At 61.4% G+C, this 10,789-nt stretch overlaps 2 protein-coding genes across 2 annotated transcripts in view; one reads left to right on the top strand and one right to left on the bottom strand.

The window, feature by feature from the left end:
* The window catches only part of DXO (decapping exoribonuclease), a 6,835-nt gene extending 5,745 nt beyond the window's left edge, over positions 1-1,090 (top strand). Inside the window, exons 3-7 of the mRNA XM_006772867.1 lie at positions 2-40; positions 125-344; positions 448-583; positions 703-797; positions 882-1,090. Coding sequence (XP_006772930.1) covers positions 2-40; positions 125-344; positions 448-583; positions 703-797; positions 882-1,026 — 635 coding nt within the window. The 3' untranslated portion in view covers positions 1,027-1,090. The remainder of the gene's footprint in view (position 1; positions 41-124; positions 345-447; positions 584-702; positions 798-881) is intronic.
* Positions 1,091-1,145: 55 nt separating this feature from the next.
* SKIV2L (Ski2 like RNA helicase) lies at positions 1,146-10,783 on the bottom strand. Its single transcript, XM_006772841.2, has 28 exons — positions 10,680-10,783; positions 10,499-10,602; positions 9,835-9,944; positions 9,622-9,739; positions 9,422-9,536; positions 9,244-9,318; positions 8,902-8,955; positions 8,619-8,809; positions 8,325-8,453; positions 7,965-8,110; positions 7,208-7,354; positions 7,004-7,088; positions 6,753-6,859; positions 6,310-6,456; positions 6,142-6,238; positions 5,780-5,992; positions 5,591-5,701; positions 4,201-4,431; positions 3,772-3,909; positions 3,475-3,612; positions 3,250-3,354; positions 2,850-2,997; positions 2,632-2,758; positions 2,315-2,525; positions 2,072-2,182; positions 1,785-2,003; positions 1,470-1,610; positions 1,146-1,380 (listed from the first exon to the last, which is right to left on the bottom strand). Exons 1-28 carry the CDS (start codon positions 10,699-10,701, stop codon positions 1,180-1,182), a joined length of 3,741 nt encoding a protein of 1,246 aa, XP_006772904.1. The 5' UTR covers positions 10,702-10,783; the 3' UTR covers positions 1,146-1,179.
* Positions 10,784-10,789: the final 6 nt, after the last annotated feature.

Here is a 10,789-nt window from a genome sequence, read left to right as displayed (position 1 = left end):
ATGTACATGGGGTACAAGTTCGAGCAGTACATGTGTGCAGGTGAGCGTTGCCCCTGCTCTGCAGGCACCCCCGCTCCCCCAGAGACTGCGAGCCCCCACCCTGTTGCTGCTTCTCTCTGTACAGACAAACCTGGAGGCTCCCCCGACCCCTCTGGGGAGGTTAACACCAACGTGGCCTTCTGCTCTGTGCTACGCAGCCGCCTGGGAAGCCACCCTCTGCTCTTCTCGGGGGAGGTGGACTGCACAGACCCCCAGGCCCCATCTCCGCAGCCTCCCACCTGCTATGTAGAGCTCAAGACCTCCAAGGAGATGCACAGCCCTGGCCAATGGAGGAGCTTCTACAGGTTCAGGACGGGGTGGGCGGGCCAGGGCCGCGAGCTGACAGCTGGGACAGGGACTTGGGGGAAGAGGAGGGGGCGCCCCACTGAGGCCTGTCTTTCCTTACAGACACAAGCTCCTGAAATGGTGGGCTCAGTCATTCCTCCTGGGAGTCCCCAATGTTGTCGCTGGCTTCCGCAACCCGGAGGGTTTCGTCTGTTCCCTCAAGACCTTTCCCACCATGCAGATGTTTGAACACGTCAGGGTAAGGCGGTGGTACCTGAACCCCCACGCCAAGGCCCCAGCCCCGTGTCCAGGGCCTAGTGTGTCCCCTCTCCTGCTCCTGCCCTCACTCGTTTCTGCCTCCTCCTCGGCCCTCTCCAGAATGACCGTGACGGCTGGAACCCTTCCGTGTGCATGAACTTCTGTGCCGCCTTCCTCAGCTTTGCCCAGAACACAGTCGTGCAGGACGACCCCAGGTGAGGCATTCCACTCTGCCCTCCCCTCTGGGTCCCAGGAGCCCGGCCTCCAGCCCTCAGCTGCTGACTCCGTCTTCCCCTCAGGCTTGTCCACCTCTTCTCCTGGGAGCCTGGCGGCCCAGTCACCGTGTCTGTACATCGGGACACACCCCATGTCTTCCTGCCCACATGGTACGTGGAAGCCATGACTCAGGAGCTCCCATCACCCCCCCAAGACACTGTCCCCTAAGGACTTCTACTTCAGGGGGGCTGGTCCTGTCTCTGTGCAGTTAAAGGCAGATTTCTAGGTGGTTCTCCCTGCTGTGTCTTTGAGCTGTCACCCTGCCCAGCACCTCAAGTACACAGGCGGTTTGCTGTTTTATTCTTTTCCCATGGGGGCCATTCACTGAGTGTAGAGGCTGGCTGCAAAGACGATGTCCCTCCGCAGCAGGGTAGCTGCCGTCTCCATCTTGGCACCCAGCACAGGCTCGCCGACCAGGCGGGCCGCCCCTCGCAGTGAGCGACACATCTCGGCCAGGCGCTGGATGCAGCGGACCACCAGGCCCTCAGGCGTCCCCGAGAGCCCTGCCAACTCCGAGAAAGGCTGTGGGGGAAGCAGGGTGGGGACTAAATTTGATAGACCTGGGCAGGCTCTCCCCAACCGTCTGCAAAACCCCAAATCCAGTTACTCACCATGCCCCGGGCCCACTCGTACACAACCCCGACCAGCCCGAAATTCAGCTCCCCGACAAATTCTTCCACCGTCTGGTTCAGGCCACAGGCCACCTGGACCTCACCGATCCGCTTGGCCACAGCGCGGACCCGTTCCACTCCCTGCAGGTGGGGAAGGACAGGTTAAGACCCCCTTCCTGCTCCAGGACTAGGGAGGCTCAGATCAAGGAAGAAGCCATTCCAGCTCTTCGGGGCACGTACAGGGTTGGAGAGGTCATGGGGGGACCCTGGGGGTGGGGCCTGGGAATGCTGCAGCCCGGGACGGGGGCCCCATACCTGTTTGAGGGTACTTGGGAGCTGCTCCCCAGTGTCCCCGGGGCTCTGGCAGACCAGGCCAGAGAGCAGGGCGGCTATCTCCTCCGGCCGCAGGGCGCTCAGAGCGTTGTCGAACAGGAGCTCGGTGAGGAGCAGCTCGTGGCTGCTCATGGCACAAGCCACGCGCCCTGCCAGCTTCACCGTGCCCGCCTCGTCCACATAGCCCAGTGTTCGGAGCACCTGGACAGAAGACGGCGGGTGTCGGGAGCCTGCTGTTCTCCCTCACTAGCCCCCCACACTGCTCTCACCTCTACTCGCTGGTGGTACTCGGGGAGCAGCAGCAGCGACTGGTCTGACAGCAGGAAGCGCAGCCGCTCTATCTCCTTCTGTAGCTGCCTCCGCTCCTGCAGCTTCAGGTACTGCGGAGAGCCACAGCAGGGAGTTAGCTCTCCCTCGCCCTCCTTGGGGCTTGAGGACCAGGGCTGACATGGGGGTGGGCAGCCTACGGGGACCAGAGAGAAAAGGCTTCAAGCTGGCATCCAGGGCCCTACCTGGGCAGGGAAACGGGGGCTGTGCACGCACTGAGCCCCCTGGATCACCTCCTCTAGCTTCCGGGCCCGGAGTCCCCCCTCAACCACTGACACATCCTTAAGCTGCAAGTCGTTGACAGGGTCAAGGGTAGGGGGTCCTGTCGGGTGGGCCTGAGCCAGGCGCAGCAATTCCTGGGCAGCAGCGGTCACAGCAGCGAGGGGAGGGTCCTTCCTGAGGAAGGAGCAGGTCCTGAGACGGGCTGCGGGCCTCCCAACCCTGCCTCCCACTCCCCCCCACGTGGTCCCTCCCCGGGAAAGGGGCCTCCCCAGCATCGGACTTGAATTTCAGCTGCTGCCGCCTGCTGAAGTCCTCCAAGATCTTCTCCCCGTTCACCCGGAGCACTTTGGTGGTGATGGCAGCCACGTCTCCGGGCTGGAGCTTGGCCACAGTGTGGTCACAGGGCCCTGTGAAAACGGACGAGCAGGGTCAGACCTCGCCCTGAACCCAGGTGCCCTGCCTTCACTGCCCTTAGGGACTTGGGCACCTGCCCCTCACCTTCAGGCAGGAACAGTTTGAATCCCACCAGGTCCTCTGGGTAGGGCACACCTGGGGAGGCCGAGCGCCTCTCCTGTGGGTCCTCAGACGCGGGTTTATCACACAAGACCAGAGTGGTGAATGCCCTGCTGGAGGAGTTCGAGGAGACCTAGGGGCGGGGAGGCCGGGACAGGGAATGAGAGGAGTGGACAAGGTTGAGAGCAGGTCCCACCTCAGGCAGGGATCCCGGAGCAGCCACACAGCCCACCAACGCAGACCACGTCAAGCAGGCGGGTTGGGGAGCGGGGGAGGGCAGAGGGCACGAAGTGGTGGTGATGGGAGGAGAGGAAGGCAAGAGGGAAGATGAGGGCACTGCCGAGTGTAACCTGCTCCTCCCTCGGGCCCAGATCCCCGGCATCACCTGCAGGATCACACCCAGTGCGTTGTGATGCTCCTGAGTCTTCACAACCACCACCCTCCCGGCCGAGAGAGACTTCAGCCCGTTGACAGACTCCATGACACGTCGCTGAGGAGCGGGGATGTGCACACGGATGAAGGAGGCAGTCAGGGATGCAGGGACCAATTCGGGGGCGCCCAGAGTGCCGCCCTGTCTTCCCTTCCTCCGTCTGCCCGCACCTCTGCTGACCTGGATCAGGCTGCGGGTCTCTGTCAGCTCCTCTCCCCAGCTGTAATACTCGGGCAGGTCCACCAGTTGGCCAGTCAGGTCAGGCTCCTCCAAGGCCCCCAGCTTCTTGGTTAATTCAGCCAGAGCCTGTTCGTGGGCCTGGGCAGAAGCAAGGGCGGGTGTGAAATGAGTCTCCAGGCTCAGTCGGCTACATCCCCACCTGCAGTCCACTGGCCTCCGCATGCCCACCACCTATCCCCAGCCTGGCTTCCCTTGTCCAATGTCCAGGCCAGGGTACTGGTCCCCCGACCCCCTCACCTTGCTGTCCTTGCGGGACGGAAACTCAGAGAAGCTCCTCTTCATCATGTCCTCCACCCTGAGGGCGTCCACCCGCAGCAGGTTGAGGATCATGGTGTACGTGAGGCGGAACTGAGACTGCAGCTGCGATGGCTTACCCTGTGGGGAGCGGGGAGACCAGGCTGGGCCTGTTGCTCCCCAGCCAGCCCTCTGCGGACCACCCTAGACAAGCTGCCCACTCACCGCTTCTGCCAAATAAGGGAGCAGAACTGATGGAGTCACAAGGCCCTGCTAGCGCCGCACTCAGTGCGGGATAGAGCGAGACCAGGTCTCGCCCTGGGATCTGCACGCTCCCACCGGGGCTTCCCCGGGCAAAGGAAATAATAGACAGAAAGGAGAGGGCAAGGGCCGGAGAGGCAGCCGCGGGCGGGGCTGGGCCTTGTGTCTCACCGTCATCATGCGGTGCAGGTCCACCATCTCGGGCACGCGGCCCTTGCAGAGCAGGATGACAGTGCCCGTGGGGTCCAGGCCCCTGCGGCCCGCGCGGCCCGCCATCTGCACATACTCCCCGGGGAGCAGGTCCCGGAAGGCGTTGCCGTCGTGCTTTCGCATGGAGTCAAACACCACCGTTCGGGCCGGCATGTTGACACCCATGGCAAAGGTCTCTGTGGCGAACAAGACCTGGGACACGGGAAGAGAGATCAGCACAGACCTCGCAGCCACCCACTGCCTCACTAGCAAGGCCATGTAGGCAGCTGGCGGGGTCCAGGTGGTTAACTCAGGAGCCCACTCCACTCAGGGCAAATGGATAGAGCGGGGACGACCACTTCCCTCATTCATTGACTTAGCTATTCCTTTCTTGGGGCCCTCACATCCCACCCCCACTGTCAGTCACCCGATGTCTCTAATGAGTATCGTTTTGTGTGAATGTGTTCTTACACATTGTCTTGTGTGCATGTAATTTGCAATTCACATTGAAAGCAGTTGTGTATCTCCTGTTTCCTTACTTCTTTTCCTCCACATGGTGTTTTCAGCACCCACTTTCCCTGTGGTTATACTTAACCCCTTGCTTCCAACTGAGGCAGGACGGGGGAGCATACCTACAGTTACCCGGCTGCTCTCCCCAGGGGGCAGGGACCGATCCCTGCCAGACTAGCCAACAAATAACGAGCAGACATGTTTCCCCCTGCGCCCGGGTGAGGACTTCCTTGTGGCTTATATTCAGGGATGGAGTCGGGTCAGAGTATGTTACACCTGCTCTGGCCTAAGGAAAGCCAGGGTACGTCTGGACTGGCCACCTGTGCGAAGGGTCCTAGAGTCCTGTGCAGGCAGACCTCACTCGATTGCAACTCGCAGATACTGCATGGCCGTCAACATGGGGGCAAGACCCTCCAGCGAAAGGTTACAATTCACTGAAGGCTCAAGATGGGGAGCATTTGTAACACTATTCTCTAAAGTACGTACATTGTTTTTAGACATAACGCTTTGTACACTTAACAGAGTTCTGGATGGTGTCAGCATAACTTTTAAGTGCACCGAGAAGCCAAAAAGCTGTGTGACTCGCCATAATGCGACACTCCGGGGGTCTGGGACCCAGCCCGCAACGTGCCCGAGGTCTGCCTGTGGCTGTGGCAGCTTTTGGCACTAGCCAGTTCCCTAAGTTTCACCATCTAATCACTGAACTCTTATCTCGTTTCAATTTGCATTTTTCTGACGACAGCGTCTGTGCTTGCTAGCTTTTGGGGTTTCTCTTCTGAGCGCATCCCCGTTTAAGATGAGGACCCTAAGGTCCGGGAGGTGAAGAAGCTGCCGCAGGGCCGCGGGGGGGGGCGGTGTGCACCTTGACCAGGCCGCGGCTGAAGAGCATCTCCACAATTTCCTTGAGGATGGGCAGGATGCCGCTGTGGTGCACGCCCAGGCCTCGGTGCAGGAGCTCCGACATGTGCAGCACCTGCGGGGACCGAGACCACGGTCAGGGAGGGGCGTCGGGCACCCAGCCCACCGGCCTCCGAGCCCGGGGCCCTCGCACCTGGGGCAGCTGCCGGTCGGAGCCGCGGAGGCGCGCGAGGCAGCGCTGCAGGAAGAGGTGAATCTCGCTCTTCTCTGAGCTCGTGGTGAGGTCCAGGGAGGTGAGGCCTGATGCCTGCTCGTCACAGCGGCCCCGGGAGAAGGTGAACACCACCACGGGCAGCTGCGCACGGGTGCGGAGGGAGGTCAGGAGGGACAGGTACACGCCGCGGTCCTGGGGAAGGGGTGCAAAGGCACAGGTGGAGGCGCCGGTGGGGGGGAGAAGGAAGTGTCAGCGGGGGCAGTGCTCACAGCGCAAGTCCGATGCCCCGGGGACGAAGGAAGCGGCAGGTGGTGAAAGGTCTGGAGCCCGCTGGTCCTCACCTGTGCAGGCCCCCCCTGATGCGTGGGCTGCTTGGCCCCAAAGGTCTGGGCGTGTTTGCTCATTCTCTCCTTCTTGGCCTCCACAGCTGCATAGTACCTGGGTGTGCGGAGGACGGCCATCAGTTCCGCCCGCCGGGCCCAGCGCTGACCCCCCCGCCCCCCGCTTACCCCTTTGTGTGGAAGGTGCCTCGTGAGTCCAGCAACAAGAAGAGCTCCCCCTGGGTCTTGGGGCTGTTCCCCGTGAAGAGATAATGCTCCAGTGGCACGGGGCGGGCGGCAGTGCTGACCACGTAGATCTGGCGGCGCTTCAGTCGTCTGAGCGGGAAGGAAACAGGTCGGGTGGGGGGTGGTTAGGAGCAGCCCACATCCCCACCCACTTTCCGCCTCTGGCCTACCCGTCTTTTCTGGGAGCTAGACTGGGAGGCTGTCCCCGTCATCGTATCTCTCAACATCCAAAGTGGTCTGGGCCCAAGTGGGCCATGTTCCCCAGACCCACCCCGGCCCCTCCCCCCACGGCCTGGCCACGCTCCCTGCTGTGGCAGTCCTCGCCCCACCCCCAACCACGGGAGGACCACAGCCCCTTCGCCCAGCACCCGGGACACACATCTCACCCAATCCAGTCAGCAAATTCAAGGGCGTTGGGGACAGTGGCACTCAGAAGGATGATGGAGACATGGTCAGGGAGCATGATGAGCACCTCCTCCCACACGACCCCACGCTGGGCAGAAAGGGAAGACAAGTCACGGGCAGCTCGGAGGGGCTGTCCTGCTCCTCGGCTTCCACTGGAGGCAAAGGCAGGGAGGTTTCAGGGTGTGTGGCGGGAGCTGCTGGTCTGGGGCCCCACGGGCCTCCTGCTCCTTACCTCCGCGTCGTTGATGTAGTGAACCTCGTCGAAGATGACCCACTCCAGGTCCCGGATGACGTCGGAGCCGCTGTACAGCATGGAGCTGGGGGAGACGGCGGGCTGACTCCCCAGTGGCTCCCGTCCCTACCAGCCCAGCCAACAGCTCCAGAGCAGCCTCGCCTTCCTGGGCCAGACCCACCGCGCTGAGGGCCCATCTCTCACCGAAGGATCTCCGTCGTCATGATGAGGCAGGAGGCCTCTGGGTGCAGCTGGACGTCCCCCGTGAGCAGCCCCACGTCCCCGAATGTGTTTCGGAAGTCTCGGAATTTCTGGTTACTCAGAGCCTTGATAGGGGAAGTGTAGATGGTGCTGGAAGAGGGTGAGGTTAGCCAGTCACTCCACACAGACTGCGGTCAGCACCTCCTCGCCCACCCTGAGCCCGCCCAGCAGCATGCCGCAGCGCGCAGGAGCCCCCCCTTTTTTCACCCAAATAGCCCTCATTCTCCTTCATGACGTGATCCCAGAAAAATTCTGTCCCTCGACCCCTTCCTGAACTAAATGCATGCAGGTCATGCTTCTACACTCTCTCCCCACACCTTCTCATTTCCTCCCAGGCCCGTCTCCATTCCTCCCCCAACTCTCCCATCTAAAAGATGAAGTAAAGCCAGGCTGGTGTGGCCCAGTGGTTGAGCACTGACCTGTGACCCAGGAGGTCATGTTTTGATTCCCAGTCGGGCACATGCCCGGGTTGCAGGCTCAACCCCAGGGTGGCGCATGTAGGAAGCAGCTGATCAATGATTCTCTCTCATCACATGTTCCTATCTCTCTCTCTCTCTCCCTCTCTCTCTCCCCTTTCCTCTCAGAAACCAATAAAAATGTGTTTTTAAATAATGAATAAAAGATGAAGTAAGGACATGGGAAGAGGAGCTCCAGAAAGGACGTGGGAGAAAGCAGGATGGCGGAGGAAGGGAGGCGGTACCGCGTCATGTGCTTCTGGGCAAGGGCAATGGCGTATTCGGCCACAACCGTCTTCCCTGCAGATGTGTGCGCCGCCACAAAGACCGAGTCGTGCCGTTCCAGGTGCAGGATGGCCTGTTTCTGGAACACATCAGGCTCAAATGGCCACTGTGGGAGAGAGAACTAGATGAGGGCTAAGGAAGGGAGAGGGGCCTTCCTACCTCTGGCTCCTGGGGCACGCAAGGCAGTAGAAGGCCAGAATGAGCGAGGCTGGGACTGAGGTCCAAGACTGGCCTGGAAGGCATCTGGCCTCTGGCGAGGAGAGCAGACAAGGCAGCGGGCTGGGAGGAGGCGGGGAGATGTGAGGCCTGGGCCACACTACCTGGAAGGCTGGCTGGGGAATGAGGCGGTAGAAGTCACCGACGGGGGAGGTGACATCCACAGGAATGGCCCACTGCTCCTGAGGAAGGGGCTTGGGGGGCTCTGAAGGGGACACAACTGTGGACGCTTCCTGGAAAAGTAAGGGGTGGGAGCGATAAAGATACAGCCAGAAAGCTCCCCATTCCCACTCCTCCCAAAAGATGCTCCAGTCTCTCCCTTAGATCCAAGCCAGCCAGCCCACCTCCCAGGGCCAAGGCCCCCTTCTTTCCTGTTTCAACTGCCCAGAAGCACCCACCTTCAACACTAGGTCCTCCAAGCTGCTTGCTCTGGCCACGGGAGCACTGCAGGGAGAGGCTGGAACAGTGTCTCCTCTGGTACCTCCTGGCTGTCCCACTGCCTCCCTCTCGTCTTCGTCGCCCCCACCCAGATCCAGGGGCTCTAGCAGACGGCTGAGGCTGAGCAACCCAGGTGCTGGAGCTGGGTGATCTGAGGAACCAGGCAAAAAGGGAGACCCAGTCCGTCCATCTCCGTTCTACAGGAGAAGGGCACCACTTCTACACGCCCATCCCAGAACTCACCCTTTGGTGCAAAGTCCACACCTCTCTTGAAGCCAGGTGGAACGGTAAGGAGGTCTGCAGGGCAGGGACAGAGCGCGTCAGGACCACTGCGCACTCCCGAGCAAGTCACACGTCACACAGACTAAAGAATGCCATGCACAGCACGGGCGTTGTCGCTGGGGACAGTTGTAACAGTTTTCCAACACGCGACCGTAACGTTTGTTACGGAAGGGGGACCTTTTCCTAACTTGATCCAAGGCACGGAAGGGCTAGCAGCAGCCCAGTGCGAGGCCTGGGCCCCTCGTCCTCAGGGCCCAGACTTGGAGCCCTGCCTCCCAAGGGTCCAGCCTGGCACCACCTCACCCTTCTCAAAGTCTGTCTCCTCCTCAGCCTCCTCCCGGGCGCTCAGCTCTGTGAGGGTGGGCTCCTCCATTCCACCTGGGGAGAGGTTGGACACGAGGAGTCATGAGGGGGGATATGGGAGCCCTTCCCTGGAGACTGAGGGCTCCCTCCCCTTCAATCTCATTTCCACAACAGTTACCTGGCCAGAAAGGGTACTGTGTGGGATTCCCCCACAAGGACTGGGAGACGGGCCCCGGTGGCCGGCGCAGAGATAAGGAGGTGGTGGCCGACAGGTCTGTATTCTCCAGCAGGACCTGAGGAGCGCGAGCAGAGCCGAGGCTGAGCGTGCCTCCGACCCGCCTTCCCCGGCCCTGCTGCTCGTGGCCCCTGAGCCCTTACCTCCTTGAAGCCCAGTATCTGGCCCGTGGTTGGCTGTCTCTGGGCTTGCAGGTCGGAGGGGACTGGGGCCCCCAGGACAGTAAGGAGGGACCAAGGATCCATCTTCCTCTGCCATGTTCTAGAGAGAAGGAAGTAACTTTCAAGTCTTCTTTCTCCTCTGTCTCAGCTTCCTCCATGGGCCACCTCCCCAGGCCAGGCCCCTCCGACCCTCACCGAGCTGAGTGCTCCAGGCCATGCAGAGGCAGCCAGGCTGGAGACGACAGGAACCACTGCTCGGCTTCGTGCTGCAGATCTGGGGCACAGGGAGGGAGGCCGCGGGGAAGCTGGGGCCAGGCGAGATGAGAGACAGGGATGAGACTGGTGTTAGAGCAGAAACGGCAGATGACCCAGACAGACTAGGACAATCAAAGTGAAGCGATGTTTCCCAAAGGCTGTGACACTTTCAGGGACAAAGGACCTGCTGGTTAATAGTACAGATTTCAGAAGCTGGGGCTGGACCCAGGAATCTGTGTTCTTTAAAAGCTGGCCCCCTGATTATGAGGCACCTGACATTTGAGAATCACCAGCTTTAGGGAAAAGGGCCCAGACCGAAAGATGAAGAGTGGGCTGGCATCTCAGCCACCAAGTGCTTGGAGACAGAAGGGCCTGCGCGAGGACAGACACACTGGGAAGCGCAGTTGGGGAGCTAAGACACCCCCGGAGCGCCTCGCTGGTCCTCAAGGGGCTCCCACGCGGAGCAGCACTAGGCTGGAGTCTGCCCTGCACCAGGCCGGCCCGATGACAGGTGTCGGCAGAAAAGCGGGTCATGCTCGTCCTACTGTAAGGAAAGGGTTTTGAGCCCAGTGCGGGTCAAAGGTTAGGGTCATAAGTCGCTCACCGTGCTCTCCGGAGCCCCCGGCACATTCCGCAGCGCCCAGCGCCCAGTGCATCCCAGCTCCACAGCCCGAAGAGGCAGGTCCAGGGGGTCCGGGGGAGGCAGCACTACGGGAGGAAGATCAGAGGTCAGGGGTCAAGGGTAGATTCCTGTCTACTCCTTCGTTCCACCCCCGCCCCCTCACCAAGTCGCTCCGTCTCCATCATCTGGGAGCCACAGCAGCTGCCTCGCAGCCGGAAGTGCAGCGAGGAGCGGCGGTAAGCCCCGCCCCCGAAAGGGCGGAAGTGAAGGCGA

Source organism: Myotis davidii, unplaced genomic scaffold (genome assembly GCF_000327345.1).
Source record: "Myotis davidii unplaced genomic scaffold, ASM32734v1 scaffold1006, whole genome shotgun sequence".
Taxonomy (NCBI): domain Eukaryota; kingdom Metazoa; phylum Chordata; class Mammalia; order Chiroptera; family Vespertilionidae; genus Myotis; species Myotis davidii.
The sequence above is the reverse complement of the archived record's forward strand: the minus strand, read 5'-3'. Positions and strand labels throughout refer to the sequence as shown.